The sequence below is a fragment of the Centroberyx gerrardi genome, chromosome 11 (genome assembly GCF_048128805.1).
Source record: "Centroberyx gerrardi isolate f3 chromosome 11, fCenGer3.hap1.cur.20231027, whole genome shotgun sequence".
NCBI classification, from domain to species: Eukaryota; Metazoa; Chordata; class Actinopteri; order Beryciformes; family Berycidae; genus Centroberyx; species Centroberyx gerrardi.
Genome location: NC_136007.1, coordinates 9854921 through 9880914, shown reverse-complemented (window position 1 = coordinate 9880914; position 25994 = coordinate 9854921). Strand labels below are relative to the sequence as shown.

The following is a 25994-nucleotide window of genomic DNA, read 5'->3' as shown; positions in this document are numbered from 1 at the left end:
GAGAGAGAGAGAGAGAGAGAGAGAGAGAGAGAGTTGTAGGTCGATTCAAGGAAAAGACAGCACAGAAGGCTTACAGTTTGAAACAATGCATCATTCAGACACTTCAAGTAACACCAAGTTACTCAAACCACAGAAAGGTTATTATTTTATACAAAGTGTTTTACAAGTACCAAGTGGCTACAAAAATGCAAGATACAGGCTGTGCGTCTAGCAAAAGTCAACCTCAGAGACGCGATATTTCAGGACCGTTATGGATTTCAGGTTCTATTTTTCGTTTGTTTGTATGATTTATTTTTTTGGATGCACAACTGCCACTCATTTTGAAGAGAAAATTACAGTTTTCCTCCCTCTTCCAGGTCCCTTATCGCGTCCCTGCAACGTATATAAAACCAGGGTGAGCCGCAGAATCGGTCAGTCGCCATGCAGAGTGTCGAGCGGGAGGAGGGGAGGCTGGGATAGCAAAGCGGACGAAATGTTAACGACATCTGTGGCAGCACCAGGAGGCTTGCAGCTCACAGTAACGGAGCGACAGTCACTGCATGTCTGTCAGGGCTGAGGTCAGCCCACTTTAAATGCATTCAGTTCAGGAGGTGGATCTTCTGTACGAGTTAAATAGTGGAATATGGTTTTTACATATTTACTGGCAGCAACTCTGACATATAGCATGATGAAGTGCTATTTTAGTAAACATTAGCAAGATGCCCATGAGCACACCATTATTAAGCTAATTTAAGATTTCATAGGAAGCTGCCATAGCTGTGTAGCAAAGAAAAACATGCAGAACTGGGTGTATTTTTATTTTTTTTCCCCAAATTAGTACTTAGTATTAGTACAACAGCTTCAGAAGTGGAACTATTACATGAAAATAAAGTGAATAAACATCACAAATCTATTTTTTAACCTTTACACTGCAAAAAATGACAAGCTGTCCAGTGATTTTAACTTGTTTCCAGACCTGTCAAGCTTATTTTGTCATATTTTTAGTCAAATTATCTCACTGCACTGGCAGATAATCTTGCTGGTTTCAATATATTTCACTTGATGCATGTCAATATGATTTCTTTAAAGAAATCATCATAAAACAATGAAGAACATTTTGAAATAAGAAACTTTCTCCAAGAAAATGTCACTTTTACCAAGTAAATAACAAGTTACATTATCCTGAAAAACAGTCAAATTTGTTGAAACTAGTGCCAATGCAGTAAGATGACTTCACCAAAAAAAAAAAAAAAAAGCTTGTCTCAGCAATGCCCTGCCCTGCCCTCATGTTCATACAGTTACACACATCCTCAGCTGGGAGTTTCCCAGTACAGTTTTCTACAAGTTCAGATGAAACCGTAACAGAAACAGTGTGGACCGACCTGACGGGGGAGGAGTCGCTGGAGGTGGAGGAGGTCGGCTGGGGGCTGGAGGGGGCCGAGAACATCGGCCAGGAGGGAGAACGAGGTGAGGTGGGGCTGGGGGAGGCCGCGCTGACACACACACACACACACACACACACACAGTGAGTGATTCATAGCATTAGGTATTGTGATAGTGATAACGAAGTGATTAAAATGTTAAGTGTTACACCACATGCATCGGTTCAGGTCATGGTAACCTGTGGTAAATGTGTTTAGTAGGTGAAAGACAAGTTTTTCTCACCTGGCTGGGATGCTGGCGCGGTTCTTTGGGTTCAGCCTGAAATCACAAGAACATGAAACAAAAAACAAAAAAATGAGGTAATCCATCCTAATCATTGAGAGAGAGAAAAAGCGCTAAACTGTTTTCGCACGTCTAAACCCGGAGAAAAGACTGCTTCTTTTACCTAATATCACTTTAGACGTGAGCCTGGAGAAATTATTTTACAGAGGAGTTTCCCCCCTTCCCATGTACTGTACGTCTTGTCATGTTTGCCTTCGCTTGCCAGACAAACAGGAACCAATGACAAGTCCGTAGAGTGGACCTCCCAACTTGCTTGGCAAGCCCAGCCAAAATAAAACCCACATCATTTAGCTGTGAGGAGAGACTGACTCCCTAATAGCTCTCAAAGGGTTATGTGAGTCGCTTAATGCGCTCCAGCCTCGACCGAAATAACAACCTTAAATGAAGGCTAATAGTCGTGACGGGGAAAATGGTACGCTCTGGTGTGACGCCAAAGTCAAAACAAACAAAGGAGTCAGCAGACTTCGCTATGGATACACACGGGCCAAACCTGGTGCGGGCGAGGTACGGTAACACACCGGTGATGCTAACAGTCATCAGGTTATAAATCAGTTACTGCCATTTACAGGCTGCTGATAGCGGAGACAGCCGAGTGTGTTCAAGTCGACATGGCTAACATCGTCACAGGCTGCAAATATGAAAAATACATGTTTACATTTGGTTCTTTGATCTACTTACACATAGCTGGAGTGGGAGTCTCTCCAAGCGGTACCCAACTAATGTATTTTTTTTTGTTTTTTTTTCCCTTTACCCAACTATGATCAGTCTACATGGCACTGTATTAGAATAAAACTCCATCCATCCATCCATCTAACCAAGATGTTCCTCCACCCATCCCTTCATCAATCTATTTGTCCTTCCATCCATCTAAACTCTTTATCTTTCCAATCCAGCTGGTGCTGCAAGGATGCCAGGTTCATGCACACACACACACACACACACACACACACACACACACACGCGCGCGCGCGCACGCGCAAGTGCAATCTTCAATCATGCTTGTCATTCAAGTCCCTCTCTCAGTTTCTCTCACTCAGAAGCGACACACAGGCTGCTATCCATCACTGGCTCCCCTTATGGATAATGGGTGATGGAGAAGGAGGGAAGGTGAAAAAGACAAAGACAGAAGAGTAAGTATGGAGGACTGGAGTGAGGAAGGAAGGAGAGAGGGAGGGAAGGAGGGAGGGAGGAAGGGAGGGAGGCAGAATATGCTGGCAAGGGGAGGAATGGAAAAACATAGAGAAAGATGAATGGAGTGAAGGGAACACACACTGTCCATAGCAAATTAAATTATAGCCGGGCAAGGCCAGGTTTTGTAACTATCTTCAAGATCATTTTCCCTGCCTGGTCTTTTTTTTTATTATGTTATTGAGACAGAAAAAAAATGAGGGCAGTTCAAGTAACAGTGATTAATATAAAGTATTACATGGCCGCCAGAGAAGATTTGGTCATAAACAAGGCCGCTATAAACTTGCACTGTAGAAAGTCATTAGGTAACAAAACGCCCACCACTTTGCATTCACGTTGCAGCACTGTGACAAGACTCAGCCACGCTGCTGTGCATCATGACTGCATGTGTTTCAGTTTATAATCTGATATTCTGTTGCTTCATTGGTCTGCAACACATGAACAATAAGAGAGAGATAAACCTTAAAAGGCTGGACTGCTCTTTAACACGAGACATCGCTCAATATGCATAATACGCATATCAATAGGCTCTAATGGGAGTCAGCTTCACAAATAATTTTCTGCATGAAGTCTTATCTTTAGATTTGCCTGTTCACCCACTGAATGGCAGACATACACAAGCATTCACATTGTCTCAAGGCTTAAAAACGCCTTCTTTAACCTTTCTCCTCTGCTTCATGATCAAAGTGGATTTAATGTGAAGAAACCAACAGGGATCATGGCTTTTGAATAGATTCAGCTGGACACTCTATTTTATGGAAAACTGGGACTAGGCCGTCTTACCATTTAGCACTCCCATTCACCAAGATTTTGTTGCATGGGAAATTGTGCACATCTTTGCTCCTCATTCGCTGAGGCCAATAGAGCCGAGGTTCTGTTTTACTCACCAGTTGCAAGTGCATCATTATTGGACAAGAGATACATGTGATCAGCAAGGCACAATTCTGTATTGTATTGTATTTCTGCCAGTGTCATTGAGTTCACTCCCCACTCAGTGTGTTTTACGCAGCTCAGGCCCTTTTGTTGAATCAGGACGTTAGTGTTTTTATATACCTTACTGCACCTAACAACTCCTTCACAGCAGAGCCATTTCTATAGAGACGGTGCATAAAATAGGCCACGCCCATCGTGGGGGAAACCGCTGCACCGCTTTCCATTCACTTTGTGTGACTGAATGTACATCAGTCATTATTCCCCAAATTAAACATGCCTAAAAGCTGTTGTGTGGTGGGCTTCACAGCCAACAAACTTAAAAACCGTGAATTACAGTTTTTTGGGCTCCCGAGTAAAACAAGGGAGAAGAAAAATGGGGATCTAGGCCGTAAGGAGAGAGGCAGTGGTTCATGGTAAGGAGGGGGAAACTTTGGGACCCTGAGACTAAGTACACTTATAATGTGGCCAGTATTTTGTCACTGGTCAGTAACTTACCAGTAATTATCTAGTTATATTCTTGTAAGATAACCTGAATGTTAAAATGTGTTTAAAAGCTGCATGCTGTCCTAACATTAGGCTGCTACTAAGCTAACATTACTGAGCCAGTTCCTCTCTATACAACAGATGAGTTGTGTTCATGTGTGGGTCTCAGGATAGTTTGCTCTGTATTGACTGTCAGTCCAGGGTGCAAAAGTAATGAGAAATCTCACTGACTTGTTAGCTAACATAAGATAGTTAACAACAATCCACTTTAATAACCAATGTCATGTCAGCGTCGCTCAAACTTATAGTCTGAAAAGCATAGCTGTATTTCCAATTTTTAAATATGAAGTGAAATTATTCAAAGTCAACTTATTATCTTACCTGGTGATTAAATTAAGTAGTGGTAAATGTCTTAGTATTTCACTTCAGGCCACTTGTGTGGGATCATTTATCCAGCTTTATTGAAAAAGGACATTGATGGAGGCCAATTAAGTTCATTTTTTCAGTGTACCTTCTCCTCTCTGTTGGAGGCAGTGTGCTGAAATAATTCTTTGACAGACTTGTCTACTCGAAAACAGGAAAAACCTTGTCAGGCTGTCCATATCTGTTAAGATTTCCTCCCGATCGCCTATTTGCCGGTTTGTTATTGTTTTCCCCCCACGGTGGGCGTGGCTTTCGAAGTATGACGCGCTCTGCAGTGTGTCTGTAGCATGGATGTATTTCCCTTTTCTGATGACGCGCAGGTTGCCATAGCGACTCTGTTAAATCCCCAACGTCACTCCTATGGCAAGGTTTTGGATAATATGGGATAATCACGTTCCGTCTTTCTTGAGAGGCATATAACCACTGTTATTATTGTTACTCCGCCGATAACAGATAGGGAATAGGTGATAAGAGCCGCGTGCTTTCTGTGCATACTGTTGGGAGTCCATCTACTGTCCGCCAGCGATGCACTCCAGCAGGAAGTTACGGTTTTTAACTTGCCGGCGGAAGCGCATAATGCCCAATAACGAATATAGATGAAATGATGGATGTTTGACCTGACGATATGTTGCGATTCTGGAATAAATTATCAACTGTATACCACTTGACTTTGTATCAGAATGCATCCAAACCTTTACAACCCCAGCGCAGTCTTTGCTTTGAAATTACCAACAAATTGAACCCAAAAATGTAGAAGCGATACTTGAGGTGGATCGAGCTCTAAATTGGAGGAGATTCTTGCAATAAACTGGAAATGGAACAGCAACTGAAATCGCTTTGATTCAGCAAGAATAACTGGTGCACAAGGAATTTGACCTGGTTTTTGGTGCTGACATGATGCTGTTAAACTAGCTGCAGGACAAAACCCTAACAGGATCTCTGTATAGTGCAGATAAGACATACTGTGTGATGGGAGAGTAAAGTTCCCTCCTTTCCCAACATTTTACTGTACTTCTTGTTGTCTTTTACCCCCGTGAGTGAAGACAAAAAATGCTGATAATTGCTAAATAAGTTGTGTTTGTGTGCTTTTACTTCATGAAATTGACAGTCTGACTGATTCTCTCAACACTTCACCTTCTCTCTGTTTGGCGCGTCCTGCTTGTCAAGACGCTCTCTCTCATCTGCTTTCTCTGTCTCATTTCCTCCCTCCCTCCATCCCTTTCTACCCCTCCCTCCCTCCATCCAGGAGATGAAGTGATAAAATAAAAGGTGGGATGATTTCCAGTTGTCAATCAAGGTATTTTGAACGACTAATACAACAAAAGACAATATTTACAATAGCATTTATCTTTCTTTTATTTTGAAAAGACTGATTTGTTTTTATTAGCTGACATAATGTATCCTAAAAACTGAGATTTTATGGTTTGTGATGGTTTAAAAAAGTGCGATCACTGTATTTCACAGGGGGGGAAAAAGTGTAAACTGAGGTAAAGTGAGTTCAGGTGAGTTTACTCTTCATCATGTCGCTGCTGCCTCTCCCCTCCATACTTGCAGCACACTTGACAGCTGACTTAATTAAATTGATCTCTTGTCGTCGCATCCCCCTGCCAGATAGACCATCAATCTGCACAACATCGTTCCATTACAACACACCCGCTCACACCCACACACACACCATCTCTTCCATCTCATCACAAGAAAATGGAAGGGTATTTGCAAATTGACTACAATGACAGCATGTATCCCAATTTACAGGTTATGCATATGAGGCATTAATCAGCACTCTTTTTACAGCCTCGGTACCAAGAACAACAAGCTCAAAGTAAAGTGAAACACACCAATATGTCAACTTATGTCTCTATTTACTGCAAGACCCAAATGAACCAAAGCATAAGTTGAATTATTAAATGGTGCTGCATTGCAACAGCAGTCTGTATATCGGTTTTCACCTCTGGCAGTGAGACAGTTTGGAAGTCCTCCTGTCTGTCAAATCTCTATTTACTGTGGCATTTGATACAGTAAAGGATTACAACCCTGCAACGATCAATTAAAGCCATCACAGGCAGGTTTTATTAGCTGACAGTTTGTCTGAATTTGACAAAAACTTGGGTGAACATAAATGAGTAAGATAATATGTCGGAATCTCTGCAGTATTGCTCTGCTATTTGATGTCAAAGTAAATTTTGAGGTTCGGGGCATGGAGCAGGAGGGCTTCACTCCGAGTTGTCAATCAGCTGCATGGCGATTGCTATTGGCTGGGTGGGTGGTGGAGGGAGGGGAGAGAGTGTGTCTGTCTTCCTGGTTTCCTTCAAACTTACCTACTGCAGCTTTAAGAAGGAATGTCTCATCCATCGCTCAAAGGCCCTAACGATAATAAACCAGCATGACCTGCAAATATTGTGTTTGGGCTCTAAAAAAAATGCAAAGGTGCAATAAGCTCACAGACAACAGCGGTGCTTAACACATGAATAATGAGCCTCATACATTCATGTTGCTGCTGATGTCATTCATCAAGTGTAATAGTGTGTAACATCCAGTATCTCTGCATTTGAGCAATAAACTACAAGATGCTGGGCTTTACAGCGATGAACAGGCAGGAGGTGTTGAAGGCTTGTTGCTTTTATAAAGTGGAGCTAGCATGGCATTGTAAACATAAAAAAATCCCCAAAACATCCAATAAATGTTTTATTTTGTAATCAATAACAATTAAATAATGATAATATTTAAACGCTCTAAAATATTTTTAACCACAACTTTTATTGATGGAAAAAGTTTTGTTTTGTTTTGTTTTTTTATGTGAAGTAAAGTGAAAAACCTTCAGTGTAGTCACATTATTTCACTTGTTTCCAATCCAGCTAAAGTTGTTTTTTAAGTTTTTTAAGTAAATTTGCATGAATCAAGTCACATCATCTTAAATGAGTTTCTACAATTCCAGAGTTTGGAGTCGAGATTGCAACAGGAGTCGACTCAGATTCTGTATATTAGTAGAATTGTGATGGAATCGAGAATCGACTCTTTTGGAGTCGACTCTCCATCCCTACGGAGTTACTTTTTAGGAAAGAGAACGTTGCTACATCTGATCTTCTCCATTCAGTTCTAAAAGGACGAGAGGACAGAGTTTAAAGGCATACTGAGCAGGATTTTCCCCCTTGAAATAGCATAAACTCATCTAAATATTATCCTAATCAATCATTAATTCTGTCAGCATCTACTTCTGGTAGTCTGTGACAGAGTGCGTGTCTGCAGAGACTCTGCCTTCTGCCTGGATTTTCTTATTTCTGAATGTTCGGGACGTTTCTGGGCGTCGACCTTTTGGCAGCAGGTGTATCCTGCAACCAAAACCACTGCTGAACCGTTTTATATCTAAAAGCCTTGTTGGCTGTGGTAGCGGGCTGAACTCTAACACAGAGTAACTGGAGCAAGTGTGTGTCACCGTTACCGTTACTGTTACCAAGCGTTACCAAGCTACCGTTGTTACCGTAGCTGCTTTGAAGTAGAAAAGCTGATATAGCTAGCTAGCTAGCTATATCAGCTAGCCGGCACTTGCCTGCCCAACAGAAACTCTGCGTCGCTCTTCATTCCCATCCTCTCCTTCAATACTCGCCAACCAATGTGAATGTGAACCAATGTGAAAGCCGACCCCAGATTCACTCTTGTTTTGGAACAAGCGTCGCCTGCTAGCCATTTTGCCTCGCTGTATTATTATTATATTTTTGTTATTTTTTACTATTTTGTACCATTCTGTCAACTGGGGGTGTGCGCTTCATGTCTTGTTGAGCAGGGAGGAGGGGTCAAATTTGAAAGTTGCAAAATCCTACTCAGTATGCCTTTAAACTAGATTATTTTTCTGGATTGAGATAGGAAAAAGTATACATTACAAATGCATTAAGTAAAGTGTATATTCCATAAAATGTACAAAGTAAAGCCAGACAAAATTTGTCCTCTGTAATGGATGTGATTTAAAATGTAGCAAAGTACCTCAGCAAAAATGTACATAAGTAAAAGTAAAATTAATGACTTTAAAAAAAATACTCGAAAAATCACAACTACACAAAAAAGCTACTCAATTACAGTAACAGGACTAAATGTATGTAGTGACTGTTTGAAAGCCTACAACGTGATGGAACTGTCCTTGGCTGTGCATCATATCAGTACATAAAATTAAATATTAACATTGTTGCAGGCAGTGGGAGACAAAGACCCGAGATATGAAATCTCTGGACACCCGGTCTGCTGCAGCGCCTGTCAGGATGGAAAGGCCATGCTACCTGCAGCTGAGCGATCCGGCTCTGCAAATCACAAGACAAATCAAAAGACAGCACAGCCCACTGATCCAAGCCCTAGCTGTCCATGGTCTGATAAACTCGGCGCATTTAAATGATTTCTTGGCACTCTCTGTGTGGCCCGGCAGTGCCACGAGTGTTTCGATGTTTCCTTAAAAATTCAATCTTGTTTGTGAGATGAAGTGGTGTATGAGTGTATGAGTGTATGAGTGTGGGAATAAGACGAGAGAAGAGACAGGCCGTGCGCAAGAGCACATTCCAAGCATTCATTGAAGGATTTAGTTTAACTCTATTTAACATTTAGATAGTATGCAAATGTCTTATTTTACATGGGTGCATAGGGATAGCGCTGTACCAATGGACATACGTCAAAATCAGAATCTGTTCATCGTAATGTGAAGGAGGACATGCCTTGTTTTCCATATTCATCACCTGTAGAGCTCATCTTGCAGAAGGCTGCGTATCCTCACATGTAACTCTACGGTTGGACTCGGTGTAGTGAGTCCCACATGTAAAAAAAAACGACTTAAAACAAGTAGAATGATCTGCCCATTTTTCCCTTGAGTCAAGAAAAGTCTTGAAACGAGCTGAATTGCATTGTGATGAAGTAAAATGATGTGGTTTCTCCTTAACCCAGAGGAATATTTTTGTCATGACGGTTATTAAATCGTGTTTGCGCTTCCCTTTGTGTGCGCCTCTGGCTTCACAAAGGGTCGGATGAATTTAGCCTGTTAATCCCTGATTATAAGCACCGACACTCATCTCAAAATGTTTTTACAACACAGATTATGTGCAGTAAAGCCAAACACTTGGATTGAAATAAACAGAGTAACAGCGGTTGTTCTGAATATTAATTAGATAAGAATTATAGTTTATTCACTTGTCGATTCAGTCCCTGGTTATCCATTAGTTTGATTATGCATTATGAATGCTAATGTGCCCTTTGAGTGTTAATGTCATCAGCATGGTCGCTGTCGTCGTCATCATCATCATCATCATCATCATCCACACAAAGCTAGCTTTAACGCCCAGCCACACTCGTGACTGTGCAGCCTGTAGGAAAGCATAAATCGCAGTGTATTTACAGCGATGCAGAGAGCAGGGAAAGGGAGAGAGAAGGGGGGGAATATCAGAGAGAAGAAGTATTTTGAGTATTTTTCTCTATTCTCACTGCCTGTGGCGATAACCAAAATAAGCAACAAGAAATGTACTGTACAGCATGGAAAGCACCGGTTCTCTGACACTCTAAAACGGCTGTATTAATAATGTAATAATAGACATAAAGTTGAGATAACCTTCACTTGTTTCAGGAATTGTCTAGTGTCAGTATCTTGAGACAAGTCAGAATAAGGCAGAAAATGACACTTCAACAAAATTATTGAAACAAATTGATTTGAAGTGAAATTATCTAACTCCATTGGCATATTTCTTCACTTATTTTAAGAAAATTACAATTTTAGGAATCAATAATAGACTAAATGACTTGTTAAGATTTGATAACCGATTGCCAATACTCACTCTATATCTGGAGACTGGGATGAACTAGAGGGAATGAGAGAGTGAAGGAGTGTGAATGTGCACAGTGGATAGATAAGAAGAGACTTAAAGAGGCAGAGAGGTGGAGACGCACTATCATATGTCTGTAGTGTGTTAAAGGCAAAAAGAAATGAAAGAGGGAATGAGAAAAAAAAAATATCAGAGAAAGCTAGAGTTCCTCAGTAACTGCAGCAGCAGCAGCAGACACACGTGGCCTGTCAATGAGGTGTGTGTGTGTGTGTGTGTGTGTGTGTGTATGTATGGGTGTGTGTGTGTGTGTGTGTACACATGTGTGTAATGCTGTTGGGGGAGGGAGAGAGGAAATATTTCTATGACAGATTTCCTAGAAAAATGTTTTAGTCACCAGGGAAATTTTTTTTTCTCGCCTGGAGTGTATTTTTGGTGCTGTAATTCAGTTTTACAGCTCTCTCTCTCTCTCTCTCTCTCTCTCTCTCTCCCTGTCTTTCTCTATGTCTCGCTATCTCTCTCTCGTCTTCTTGCTGTCAAACAGAAAAGAGGACTCGACGGATTTCCCCCGAGGGACAAAAGGAGGAGAGGAAGAGACATCTTGACATTTGACCTTTCGCCTCCGTACCTCAGGTCCGAGGCCAAGTCTGCGAGGTCGACATTCGAATCAATCACAGACTGAAGTTTACTAGAAACCAGACTGTGAACTTTCACTCTCTCCTTTTCCTTTCTTTTACTCACTTTTTACTCACTTTTTTAGTCTCGCCTCGCATTCCAATTCAACTAACTTTATTAGCCTTTTTTATTGCATTCCTAGAAAGAGACATTTTCATACAGGTGTGGAGAGACCTCAAGGCATTCCCCTCCCGAAAGCGAACGACAAAAACAGGATGCCACGAAAAAAAAAAAAAAAAAAAACCCAAGCAGGAATCAAGGTGTTGAGGTCGAAAATAACCCTCCTGCAGGGGGACGCTGCACTTTTGAAGGCTCAGTTGTTAACCTCTGACCTCTGCACCCCTCTCCTCTCTGATGAGGGCACAGGCCAGGCTTTTCTTAGAAACTAATGGAATGACTCACCAGGATGTCCAGAGAGAGAGAGAGAGAGAGAGAGAGAAAGAGAGAGAGAGACACACAGAGAGAGAAACATGGTCTGGGCTGGGATCTGTCCAGACATCCAGAGTCGAAGAAACCAGACAGACTCTGATCACTGATTTAATCAGCAAAACTGATACTTGCTACACTGTAAATGGGCTTAATTAAACCAGATCATGGCCATATGAAATGCTAGCTGGGACCTCCCAAGCCTTGGAGACTAGATGATTTAAATATTGCTGACCGGGATCCCCTCGCTCAATCACTCCTTCTGTTATCTGAAAAGCTAATTTGTAGAAAAGAGAAAAAAACTCCAGGCAATACTCCTTACCTACATATTCCAGAGAACAGATGTTTTGTTCCTAAGGCTTAAATCCATCACACTTTATTTGGATAGTCCAGTGCTGATACTCTATCAGGCGATTATAGCGTGTCACGGAAAGTCTACTGAGTTTCAGGTGATGTTCACAATGTTAGGGTTGGAGTCAGCGATAGGGTTAGAGTTACATATTCTGTAGAGATGCAGCAAACAGGAAAATGACATTTTGTTGGACAGCAACATTTTGTCACCTGATAGTTGAGTATCAACACTGGACTGTCCAAATAAAGTGTTGCAGCTCAATCTAATATAAGGTTTCAGTCCTATACTTTCATTACATTTCAGTTCTTGAGTTTCATCGGAGCTAAGTCCTACTACCTTTGATCTTGATCAAAATATTTTCTGAAAGGCAAAACGTGGCACTTGACCAATGTTATGACTCTAGGAGGTTTGATGGATGGGATGTAGTCATTTATCATTGATGAAGTTGATGAAGCTTGAGTTTCTGTTCCTTGTCGCTGCTCCTGCTATCAAGTTCTTCTATTTATTCCAAACAAATTGCTGTGGCTGCTTCTGGAAACATAAAGCGCATCACTTCCTGTACACCTATCCTGTTGTATTTTATTTTATTTTTTTCATCCTGTTGTGGAAGCACCTACCTGACACCGGGTGTTTAGAACAGCAAATGTAAAAGCTTTCATAAACTAGGTATAGGTTGAATAAATATTGCGTTATATCAATCGGTGATACAGAGCTGCAAAACTGACATTTATTTGTATGAAATGTTGCGGATTATTTCATTAACCAGGCAGCAAGTCACATTAGAGCTAATTTTTATATGCAAGGATAAATTCTTACTTACAAGGCCAACCTGGTCTGATCTTAAGAATCTCAGTATAATTGCACTGTAGCCCAAGTATTGTAATAATATTACCTTGGGAACTCTCTGGCGATTTGCACCTCTGTGACCGACCGTACTGCAGTCCACCGACACTCTAGCCAAAGAGCAGCTTTGGAAATACAATAAACACTTTCTCATTCCGCCGCTGTCCGGCTTTCTTTTTGTGGTCGCTTGCTGAATAGCTGAAAATCACTCAACAGGTCTGTGTTTGCTCAACCAAAATAAAAACCTCCACTGTGTGTCAGCGTGCTAAATACACACGGAGCGCTGGTAGGGTTTTTTGACCACACAGCGCTTTCTCACGCATGAAAATAAGATGTAGCCGCAAGCGAAGCGCAAAGAGCATAATTCTTTCCATCTCACAGCGATTTCAAACGTTTAGTGAGTAGATGCAAGGAGATGCTGGAAAACGGCTAAATTAGCCGTGACAGAACCAATGAAGAGGAATCTCTCCACTTTCATGACACAAATGTATACGTACATACATACGCCATGTGATCCCCACACACACACACACACACACTTGTATAAAACTCCTGATAGCACTCTATTCCATACATTCCTTCTCCCTAAGAGGAGGAGGAGGGGCGGCTGAACATTTGGAAGAGAATCTGAGAACATACCATTTCATGTCCCATTAGGTCCACTGTTATGACCCATGGGTCGGCCATTTCTGCCATTAAATGCCTCTTTAATATGACTCATAATGAAAAGACGGTCTGAAAACACTGCTCTGCCTCTATCTGTCTGAATCACTCTTTCAGTCCATTGATCTCTCCCTCAATTTCCCTTACTGACTCTTCCTCCTCCTCTCTCTGCCACTTCTTTTTCTTTCTCCCTGTTGCTCTGTCTCTACTGGTTAGCCTCAGTGACTGTAGCTGGCAGTCCACGTCTCACTTCTACTACTCTCTCTTCCTTTCCCTGAGAGAGATGCTTACACTGTCACACGACTATTGCCAATACTGCAAATAAGACACAAGTCCGATTTAGCTGTTTCTGATTGCATAAACTGACAACTCCCCATAATATTCCCATTACATACAGTACATGTACTTATTTTGATTATCCAAAAAGAATTGTGAGGTGTTTTTTTTAATGTTTTTTTGCTATAAAGTAACTTGTTTCCTTGCCTGCCAATATCAAATATTTACCAAAACAACTACACCCGTGATTCTTCCCTACCACAACTTGTTGTTCATCACAGCCATAGGCCTGTCTCTACTGGAATAACAAAACACCATGCTTCAGGCTCTACTTCTACTTCTAGGAAACCTGATGGAATGAAGGAAACAACTGATGCATCAGTCATGACGAGAGTATTATTTAAGCAATATTCTAATTTGGTTCTACTGTATAATAGAGCTGAACAATTAATCGAAAAAAAAAAAAATCAAAATCCTAATATGAACTTCTGCAATTTCCAAATCGCAGCTGCAATTAATTGCTTAAGACAGAGAGGAGCGTCCAAACTGGATTTCTGAACAAGGTGTTTTAGAGCTCCAGGTAATATTTCACCCAAGAATCACAACCTTTCATCAACTCAGTAAATCCTGCACACTGACAGATATATATATATATATATTTTTTAAACAAAATCACTTTTCATTAAACAATTCTAAAATTCTAAAAATATGTATGACAAGAAAAACTTATATGATATGATATGAATCGCAATGGCAGTATTAGTAGTAGTAGTATCGCAGTAAATCTCAATTGCAGTATTCTGTCAAATAATCGCAATTAGATTTTTTTGTGTTGTGTAATGTTAAAAGGAGAATTGTTTGTAGCACTAATGCAGGATAGATGCAGGATAAATGCTCCCACTGTAAACAGTACATGTGCATTTCACACAATATGTAACTTTCACACTTCATATAATTTGGATCACAAATATGGCGGCTGTTCAAATACGGTGCTTCAATTGATCACATCAATCAGAATATCGAATCCCATGTATGAATTAGCGGACATACAAGGAGATGCATCAGAGGAAATGTAATAAATAACGATGAGACTGAATTCACACTGAGAGGCAACTTAATAAACAAGGCTAGATATAAGAGCCATGTGTGAGTGAGAGATTAAAAGAATACAGATGAAGAGGAGAGTGAAGCAGAGGAGGGGGAAGGCAGAAGGTACAAATGGGAAGACAGCGGGAGGAAAGTAATAAGTGGAGACGTGCAGCCGTCTCAGTGACAGGCTGTGTTTGAAACCCCGTCTCGCCTGTGACAGTAAATGAGATGATTGGTAGCTAGTTTCCCCTGAGGAGGCTCTGCCAGCTTGGATCTCTTCCCAGTCTAACAAGGCGTGCGTCAACACCAAAGTAGCGTGTGGAAACAACAAGACGGAACAGACGACCGCACGATGATGGACGGACAGATGAGGGATGTGTGTGTGTGTGTGTGTGTGTGTGTGTGTGTGTGTGTGTGTGTGTGTGTTCCAGCTGTATGTCTCTGTGAATTCCATAAGCGTCTGCGTTTGTTTACACCTGTCAATGTCGACAGCATGGGTGTGTCCGGTGTTTACATTAAGATCTACAGCACTTCTCACAGGGGGAGGGGCTTGTTCCGACCCGCTAAAAATATCTTTGTAAATGGTTTACGGTTTCAATTATGTAAACTGCTTGAGGTGCGACTGATTTATCTGGACAGACACTGAAAAAAAGCCTCAAAATCCCTAAAATAAAACCTCTAAAATCAATCCGAGATTAAATACATGGAGCGGTCTTTATGGTTTTGATAGTATTAAAAATGTATTTGACTTTATGTAACCAGGTATGGGGATTCGAACCGATGACTTTCTGGTCACACGCCTGCGTCTCGTGCCTCTAGGTTGCTGTGTGTGTGTGTGTGTGTGCTCAAGTGTGTGTATGTGTTTGTGCATTACTGTTGGTATGTCTGACGTGTGCATCTGTATGTGTGTGTGTTTTTGTGTGTGCATGTGCATTTCTGTGCATATGCGCATGTGTTTAGTGAACAGGTGTGCGTATGTGCATTCTTGCATGTGTACGTGTGTGTGTGCATACATGTCTCTTTCTATATACAAGAGACATGTACATATATTTTTGAATGTATATACTCTTACCGGGGTTCGCTTCCCCACTCACATTCCTCGCCCTTCACCCACTCACACGCACACACACACACACACACACGCGCGCGCTCTAAAGCAGCTGCTCGTATTTATTTTTATTTCTCCCGACAGTCATCACTCTTAGCATTGCTTCCCTGCTGCTTCTCTCCGTTTCGTCTGTACTTTCATATCTGTCCGAGCGCAGCTGCATTCTACTTACGAAAGCCGCTACATGAATAAAAGTCGATCTCTATGTTCTGATCATGTTCTCGGTCCTACTCACAGCGAGCTGGGCCGGCTCTGCCTGCTCTCCTGCTCCCCGTCGTTGCTGGTCAGGCTGTGTCTCGGGGTTCGTCCCTGGCTGCTGTTGCTGCTGCTGCTGCTGCTGTTACAGTTGGCGCTGGAGGAGACGGGCTGCTGCAGCTCAGCGGCCGAGTTCACCACGCTGTTCCTCTTCTCACCTGCAGGGAGTCGAGACGGATTCAGAAACTCTTTGGTGTCGTCGACCAGCAAATTGTCTCTTTGTCTGCGGTAGGAAGCGATGTAACTCGGCGGCCACTTTGACAGACCGGTTCGATTAGGACTAGTAACAGGGTATATCGTCCATTTCTGCATCAGATATCTAGTCTAGAAAGACACTCAACACATTCCTTCCATTCCACTGTAGCCTTGTTTGTACTGATGTAGTAATTCAGAGAAATAGAGACAGTCAAGGATTGTGGCGTTGTTCTAAAAAGAAAATAATGAAGACAAAAAATATCCATTGTGTAAGTCCGTGGGCAAGTTTTTAATTAATTGAAACTCTAAAAACTCGAAATATAGTCACACACTACCTGATTCTGTACACACAATAGCACTGAAAATAGACAGGGTGGCATACCTCTATGAAAAATGTATTAACTAATATCAGCTCTTGGTAGGTGAGGCCAGAAAGTTCATTTCTGACTCTGTCCACTGTGACACTGCCTGTTTGTGTCTGCGCACGTGCTGTGTCCGTTTCTGCATGTGTATATTTGTGTTTGTGTGCGCACATGTGCATGTTGAATGTTTTGTGTCTCATTGCTTGGATGTTTTGTGTGCGCTTGTCAGTGTATGTGAACGTGTTTGTGCACTTGTGTGTTTGAGTGTTTGAGGCAGTGGAGTGTGTTGAATGTGCCTACTTGCAGATCTGCATCTGTTTTCGTCTGTGTGTGTGTGTGTGTGTTGTTTCCCTGTCTCTTTGTCTACATATTTTTGAGTGTTTGTTAGCATTTGTTGTATATTTGAGTGTTTTTGTGTTTTCCTCAGGTTGTCAGTTTACTACAGCAGCGTAGGGAGGGAGGGTTATTGATGACTTAGGGAGGGTTATTGATGACTTAGGGAGGGTTATTGATGACTTAGGGAGGGTTATTGATGACTTAGGGAGGGTTATTGATGACTTAGGGAGGGTTATTGATGACTTGTTATTCAGGCACTAAAGTCTCTCAATCTAGTATAAACTAATGGCATTGCAACACTTCCGTCTGATTATCGAGGCTACGTTTCAAACTAGGTGCAAGGAATTATGGTCATTGTAGTTCACTAACACTCTTTAGGCACTTAAATCGTGATTGTTTGAAAACTATATCAGTGAGAACTGCCAGCTTCATGCATCATTGCGCCAAAATGAATCCAAAACAAAAAATCTGCTTGGCAGGGCGTTCATTTACCTGGGCGAGCCGCCACAATATTAACCCTGTAAGGGAAACGCTATACTGCCAGTGTCCAACTCACCTTTCAGGGAATGTGTGGGAGTGGGGAAGAGAGTGAGCGGCCTCTCGCTGCAGGACGGGGCTTTGCTCTCCGTGCTCCTCCTCCTGGACAGGTTGAGCTGCAGGTTGGTCGAACCGGTCGAACTCGGCATGTCCTTGAATATCTGCACACATGAGGGAGACAGATGAGGTGTGAGTGGATTTAGCTCAGCCAGCAAAACAATCTACATCGAGAGGTCAAATTTACAAGATGGAGATAACAAAATGGAAGTAACATAGAAAACATACGGAAACACTGTTTTTTTGTTTTGTTTTCTTCACAAAAACAATTAACAGGTATACGGTATGCTCTAAATTCCTTTCAGTCACATGAAGGTACAACATTTTTACCATGCAGGGTAGTTTAGTTTATCTTATCTCATTTAATCAGAGACTTATTTCCAATGTGGTGTTTGAATGTAAAAACATACATGCTGGTCCTAATATGTCCTACATTATGATTCAGTATAAAAAACAAGCAAAAACACAGTATTAAAATAGCAACATGATGAAATAAACATTTCTGCTAACTCACTAGTGATCCAACCAGTCTCTATGCCTGTTTGCAAAGTTAATAATGCTTGCCATTTTGTGAGCTGATAAACAAAACACATCAATTTCATTCTTTTCTATATTCCACCAATGCATTGCACCATTCACTCACTATTGCCGAAGTCAGCATCCTAACTGCTTGCTGCTGCCCCGTCTAATGCTTTTTTAAGTATAAATAATTACAGATGCAGAAAAGCAAAATGGACAGCAGGGTAGACAGCGGCCCACAGTCTACAATTTACAATTTCTAACCCTAAAATTCATTTCTGTGCTATTCCTTGAAGCAAGATGCAGCAAAATACATAACACCAACTTAAAGTACTGTAATTGCATTCGGGGAAGAGGAGAGAGTGACAATCACATGCTCTGCAGCTCTGTATTTTGTTTCATGTTTGTAATTTTTCCCTCACCAATTCTCTCTCCATTTTTCGAACAGATTTTTTTCCCCCCACAACTGAAAACCTTATGTTTTTATTAGCCTGTTATTTCAGCCTGAAAAGTCAAGTGTCATCATCTCCTCATCCGTTCGTCTGTCATCGCCTCTTTCTCCTTTTCAGCCAGCTCCACACCCTTAGCTCCATCCAGGAAGGAAAAGAGAAGAAACAGAAGCAAACTGGAGATCTGGGAAATCCCTTACCGACTGTCACACCGGATTTGTGGCTTTCGACTGCAGAAAAGTGCGCTAACCTGTCATAACCAGGATCAAATGAAACCCGCAGACTCCTGAATGCATGCAGCTATCATGAAGCTCCAGTAAAGTGTTTATGAATGTTTGCTTCAATACCGTGTACACCAAACTAAAATGTTTTCGTTGTAGTAAATGGTGGTAGCAAATTCAAGAGGAAGAGGAAAAAAAACGCTTTCCGAAGGCTTCGTGCCAAAATTAGCATAGGAAATGAAAGAAATGTCTGAAAAAGGACACTAATCATCTTTTCGTACGTAGGAAAAGGGCAGATGTGTAAAGGATTAGTGTTTCTCAATTACACGTGCAGACTGTCACTGTTCTATATCTTCAGGAGACAGTGTGATGTGGAGTGTGATGGGTTTTCTATAAGAACAGATAGCCGCTTTAGCAAAATTTTTATAATCCATTTGCTTTGTTTTGCCCCCTGCACCGGAGACACCGTCAATCAAAAGAACTCCAGCAGTTCTCTAGGAAGTCTGGAGGAGGCAGAAAGCCGACTGTGCTTACTATGTGTGTGTGTGTGTGTGTGTGTGTGTGTAACTGTCTGTCTACCAGGCTGCTGGGCAGAATCTGCTGAGGATCACTGAGGATTCACTGTGTGTACCTGGTGTGTTGCGAGCTGCTGTGTGTGTGTGTGTGTGTGTGCTCCCTGGACAGGCCAAGCAGACTGTGTGTGTGTGTGTGTGTGTGATGCTGGGGTCTCAAACAGTTGGGCTAATTTGTCCGTTGCCATAGTGACCTCTGTAAGCAGCTTGACCAGCCAATAAGCTTCTTGGATCGAAAGGGGAAAGGGGCCTGAGGGCTTTGAAGTGTATATATACTGTATATGTGTGTGTGTGTGTGTGTGTGTGTGTTCAGCAGGTCATGGTTCACTCATAATGGTGGGTGGGTTAATTGTTGTTTTCATGAACAATTATGCAAAACAAAACCGGGGGAGGCATTTCATATATTTTCCTCAAAAATCCTCTTCCATCCCACTTCACTCCTGTGTGTGTGTGTGTGTGAGTGCGCGTGTATGTGTTCATTTATGCATGATGATACACACACACACATGCCCCGCTTACCCTCTCATGGTTCTCTATGAGGATCTCCACCACGATGTTTTGGAACTTGATGTCCATGATGGCCGCCACCGTCTCCTCCTGCGGGCGCAGCAGCGTCGGCCCGAACACCACGCCCAGGTTGGCCACGGTCATCAGGTTCTGCTGGTGGTGACTGGCCACACTGAGAGAGAGAGAGAGAGAGAGAGAGAGAGAGAGAGAGAGAGAGAGAGAGAGAGAGAGAGACAATGAGAGACAATTACCAATTTGTAATATTCATCTGTTTATTGTATTATCTGAATGCTCTTGCTTGAATTGATTTTGTCTTATTAGTAATGTATTCACTATTTACTCTGCTGTTCGATGAATTGTGTCTTTTTTACTTCATTGTTCTTATGCTTTGGCAGTATTGTTCTTATGACATTCATGCCAATAAAGCATGTTGAATTTAATTGAATTGTTTCCATTATTGTTTCCCAATTCATTATTATCCATTCTTATTATTTAGCTTTTTTTTTTTCCCTCCTCTCTCTCTTTCTTTTCCAACAAGGGACTTATAGCCTAGCTAGCTATGTTTTTGTTTGTTGTTGTTGCTCTTTTTTTGTTGTTGTTGTTTGTCTTTTCATGTCACATGTTTTGTAGCTTAGTATTATTTTTTGTCATTAGTCATAATGTGTTAAGAATTGAATTGAATTGAATTGAATTGAATTGAATTGAATTGAATTGAATTGAGAGACTGTGATCCAGACATTCCACCTAAGCCAGTGATGAAGACTTTATAGCAGATAGGTATTATCTATGCAGGTAAAGAGGTTGCACTCTGTATACCTGCATACGCCCTCAACTACATGCTGCGACTGGCTGAAACGGAAGTGTGAACCTGGCTACTATCCCATTTGTCACACATTATATCATGTCGCCGCTGCCTAAGAAAGCCTGGTAAAGCCAGGGGGCTTAGAAGAGGCTTTAGAGTGAAACACAATGCCACTCGACCGCATTAGAAGAATAATTACAGAAAAGCCAACAGTGTCATGCCCTGCTTTTTCCTTATAGGCTGCAGCAGCTTGTGGTTATCTAAGCAACAGACAGGCCAGGCCACCTGCTATGGCCTTGTCTATGCATTGCTGTCTATGTGCACAAACACCCACAACGCCGAGGCAAAGAAAAAAAACGTTGCAAATGATTACAACTGATTAGTTGCACTTTAAAGAGTCTTATGACATCAAAAACACTGAATCCCTACCAGCTCCAGTGGTGCTGCTCTCTATAGGGGCAAGATGAAATCAATAAAGTAATACATTTATTATTACTATTATCCTCTCTTTCCCTTCAAGGGCCAAGTCAGGAAATAGATTTGACTTGAATGCGGCTGGATGGGTTTCTATTTACACGCTGCCTTAATGCATGTGGTCAAGAGATTACACACAGAGCGCTAATCCTCCTCGGGGGATGCAGGACAACAGCAATCAGGCTAAAGAGTTTTCCAGCAATGTAGATGTGGAATACTCAACCCCTGCAGAACATATGAGGTTGTAATCCTTCTGGTGGGGAAAGAGAGCAAAACCTGTTCCTCCCTCCATACCAGAGGAGAGAAGAAGAGAGGAGAGGAGAAGAGAGGAGAGGAAGAAAGGTAAGGAGAGGAGAGGAGAGGAGAGGAGAGGAGAGGAGAGGAGAGGAGAGGAAGAAAGGTAAGGAGAGGAGAGGAGAGGAGAGGAGAGGAGGAAAGGTAAGGAGAGGAGAGGAGAGGAGAGGAGAGGAGAGGAAGAAAGGTAAGGAGAGGAGAGGAGAGGAGAGGAGAGGAAGAAAGGTAAGGAGAGGAGGGGAGATGAGAGGAGAGGAGAGGAGAGGAAGAAAGGTAAGGAGAGGAGGGGATAAACAAGGAAGAAAAATAAGGAGAGGAGAGCAGAGGAAATGAGAGGAGAGGAGAGGAGAGAAGAGAGGAGGAAGAACGATAAGGCAAGGAGAGAAGAGGAGAGGAGAGGAGAGGAAGGTAAGGAGAGGAGAGGAGAGGAAAGGAAAGGAAGGAAGGTGAGGAGAGGAGCGGAGGGGAAGAAAGGTAAGGAGAGGAGAGGATAAAAGAGGAAGAAAAATAAGGAGAGGAGAGCAGAGGAAATGGAGAGAAGAGAGGAGGAAGAACGGTAAGGAGAGGAGAGGAAAGGAAAGAGAGGAGAGGAGAGGATGAAGAAAGGTAAGGAGAGTGGAGGAGGAAAGAAGAGGAGGAGAGAGGAAAGGGAAAGAGAAGAGAGGAGAGAAGACAGAAGAGAGGCAGAAAAGTAAGGAGGGGAGGAGAAGAGATAGATCAGGGAGAAGAGAAGAGTTGTAGCAAAGTAACAAAGGGCAACACTGCACTACTGAAATACCACAGAATACAGAATTACAGCCAGTGTATTACATGCATTTAAATCAATAACATTTGAATGGACGGGTTTATTAGTGGACAGTATTGAATGATGAATCAATAGAACAGATATTCCATTTAACCAGCTATAGAATGCTACATAGTATACAGCATTAGTAAGTATTTATACCTGTGTATAATTCTGTAGACTATAGATCTGTCTGTTTAAAGTTAAGGTGATTTGGATCCCCATTAGCTATTAGCTGATAGCAACAGCTATTCTTCCTGGGATCTACATAATAACACAGTACAATAATTCAATAATTCAATCCACCTGAGCCTCTAAATAAAAATAAAAGGCTATTTATTTGGATGAGACTATTGTGTTGTTGGCCTCCAAAATTAACCTTGGTCTATGACAAATCTCCATTTGAGTGGTATTCCTCTATAAATACTGAATTAAAAACACTGAAATTGGTTTGTAAGGTATTCTAACTCAACGCCAACGATATGATACGAATGATAAGAATGTTATTTCCTCCTTTTCAATGATACCTTCCTCCTAAGAAACTGTTTTTGTTCTTTTGCATTTTCTCTCATTTTATTCTCTTGCATTAAATCTTCCCAGCTAGGAGACTGGGCTGCCGTGTTCCTGTTGCCGTTAGATTTTATTCAACTTGCTGCAATATTACTCACTGAGGACATTGACCTTTTCCAAAATTTTAACTTGAATTGCTTTCAGAGGAGCTCAGCTGCCCCTGGCTCCACTGTGATTCGAACCCTACGTGTATGTGTGTGTGTGTGTGTGTGTGTGTGTGAGCCTCATATTTCGACCTACTTGGCCAGGTGTTTGGTCAGCAGCTCCAGCATCTGTCTGTTCTTCTCAGGCAGCCGATGCACGATAGCATGGATCTCTGTCACCCTGGCCTCCGGGTTGTCTAGCTCTGGACAGAGAGACAGACAGAGAGAGAGAGAGAGAGAGAGAGAGAGAGAGGGAGAGAGAGAGGGAGAGAGAGTCAGACACAGAGTAGGAAATTAAAAGTAGAGGAGAAGGAAGGAGACAGACAGGTTTTCGTCAGTTTGGGTGTTTAACTCTACTGCAAAGTGGCACTGCAGTATTTTCTGGTGACAAACAGGTAGACAGGCAGACAGACAGACAGACAGACAGACAGGCAGTCAGACAGACAGGCAGACAGACAGACAGGCAGACAGGCAGTCAGACAGGCAGTCAGTCAGGCAGAGAGACATGCTGGTGATGAATGACTCTATAAGTCAGCGGCACAGAGCCAGTCGATAGAGAGACGACAGCAGACAGACTCTAGATCAACCCCTTTGGCCCTGGCTGTCAGTGCCGGGGAATACACTCCCACTGTCAGATCACACACACACACACACACACACACACACACACAGGAAAACAAAAATGCATTTTTTCTTATCAACAATCAGGCTGATAAGCTAGGATATACATGAATACACACACACACACACACACCAAAACACGCATAAATACAGAATGTTACTTCCAAAACACACAATCACATGAACAAACTTGCAAAAAACACACAGCAATCACAGAGTGAACACAAGAAAAAGCACCGAAACGCACACACACACACACACACACACACACACACACACAGAACAACCATCACAAACATGCTCATTGCACATATTTAGTGGATACACACATGGCACGCTGTGAGAACAGAAACATACAACCAACCAACCACACACACACACACACACACACACACACACACACACACATCACATCCACATGCATGTTCACGTCCGTTACACTCGATCATGCAGCCTTCCACGCAGATGCATGCACATGAAAACAATCACACTCATCACTGCCACTGATGCATTCTCTGGTGTCCAGCACATCACACACATTATGCTAAAGCACACACACTCCTCTACCTGCACCTCGACTCAAAAGTTAAGACAGAACACACATACGCACACACACACACACACACACACACACACACGTATGCATACACACACAAACATCAGGGTATCTGCAGGTTTCCTTTTAATGCTACCTGGGATTGAATTTAAAGCATGCTGGCCATTTTAGACCTGGACCTTATTTTCCCATTTTTTTCCATCATACCAGGGAGCGATCGATGTGTTGAAAAAGACATGTTTTGGATGCTTTTGGGGTGAATTTGTTTTGGAGACTGTATTGGAGAGCCGCATGCCCAGGCAAGCAAGACAGAAGTAGTTTTATAGTGAAGCAACTGTTGTGATTTTGGTCAGAATCAATTGATATGGTGGACAAAGATGGGAAAATAGGGTCCAGGTCAATTATGGATGGAGTTATGCTTTAAGACCAATTTAACAAACTAAAGAAACAAAAATCAAGCCAAAATAGACAATTTCCGATCAATTGTATCAATTAACATAGCTAATCAAAGTCCTGAAACTGTAAATGGGCAGTATAAGGAAGAGGAAATTAAAGTTTGGCATACTGCATTAACCCTGTTCTGTGCGAAACCTCTGTCTAATTTGTATCAAAATGAAAATTAAAAAATAAACCTGTTGTTTCATGGTGAGAAAATTAAGACTTCTAATAACTGTATTTAAGTAACTGTTTTTAATACTTTTTATGACCTCAAATTTAGCTAATTTATTTTTCCAGACTTTAAGGACCCGCAGATACACTGACACACACACCAGCCCGTGTGTTAAGTCAAAACACACACGCACACAAACACACACACACACGCAAACCACAGCTCGTACATTAAAGCAACACCGCAGTCGGTAGCTATGGTGCCGAGACACAGCAAGCGCTTCCAACAAGCTGAAGTCATTTACCATCACAGTCTCCACCTCGTCCATCACTGGAAACACATCGACCTTTAAAAGTCACTTTTCCTCTCTCACCTTGGATTTCATTTCTCACTTCATCAGAGAAACAATTTTATTCTCACTATTCATTCTTGTTTTTTCCACTATTTCTCAACATGAGAAAACGAAGTCACACACATGCATGTACCCAAGCACAAATAAACATCCTTTCACCCTTTGCCACGCATGCCTGCTTGCATGCACACACACACACACACACACACACCCACACACACAAACTGTGGAGTTAGCTGTAACACTTTATAATGCGGTGACCAACGTGAAAGTAAAGAGTCAGGGTTCTCACTTCATCAAAAATTCATCTCAGCATTTCTTAATCGTGCATTTCTTTTTAATCGTGTCTTCACTATATGCAGTACATGCTTTTGCAATCAAAGTCATGTTAGCAAAACCACACATCCACCCACATTCAGTATGTATTATGCACACACACACATCAGAGCGAGCACACTACGGTTGTTAATGATACCAACACTTTGACTTTGTTGCCAATACCAGCCCGGATACCATGGCAAATTAAGAAGTTGTTTACCATGCAGTTATTACATAAGTAAACTTGTTTTACAAATCAAATAGCCATTGATAGCCCATTTAAAGAGGGGGAAACTACTACAAGTGTTTCACATACAGTAAAACATATTTTGCTGATGCATGCAAATTCTGAACACAGCACCAGATTATTTTACACGACTTTCTGATAAAATGTAAGACAAAGCTGACAATAGTAAACTAACATTACAAAATAGAGAACTGTTACTCAGATCTGCTCTAAATCTGATAAATTATACTCTTTTTCACCACCGGTACTCACTATAATGCACCA

General features: G+C 41.8%; 1 protein-coding gene across 2 annotated transcripts in view; it reads right to left on the bottom strand.

The window, feature by feature from the left end:
• Positions 1 to 25994, bottom strand: part of LOC139917384 (rho GTPase-activating protein 26-like) — a 112166-nt gene that overhangs the window by 6001 nt on the left and 80171 nt on the right. For both annotated transcript variants that reach the window (XM_078286590.1, XM_078286591.1), the window contains 6 exons: positions 23124 to 23229; positions 19972 to 20131; positions 17654 to 17795; positions 16185 to 16362; positions 1645 to 1680; positions 1362 to 1472 (listed from right to left, as the gene is read on the bottom strand). In XM_078286590.1, coding sequence (XP_078142716.1) covers positions 1362 to 1472; positions 1645 to 1680; positions 16185 to 16362; positions 17654 to 17795; positions 19972 to 20131; positions 23124 to 23229 — 733 coding nt within the window. The remainder of the gene's footprint in view (positions 1 to 1361; positions 1473 to 1644; positions 1681 to 16184; positions 16363 to 17653; positions 17796 to 19971; positions 20132 to 23123; positions 23230 to 25994) is intronic.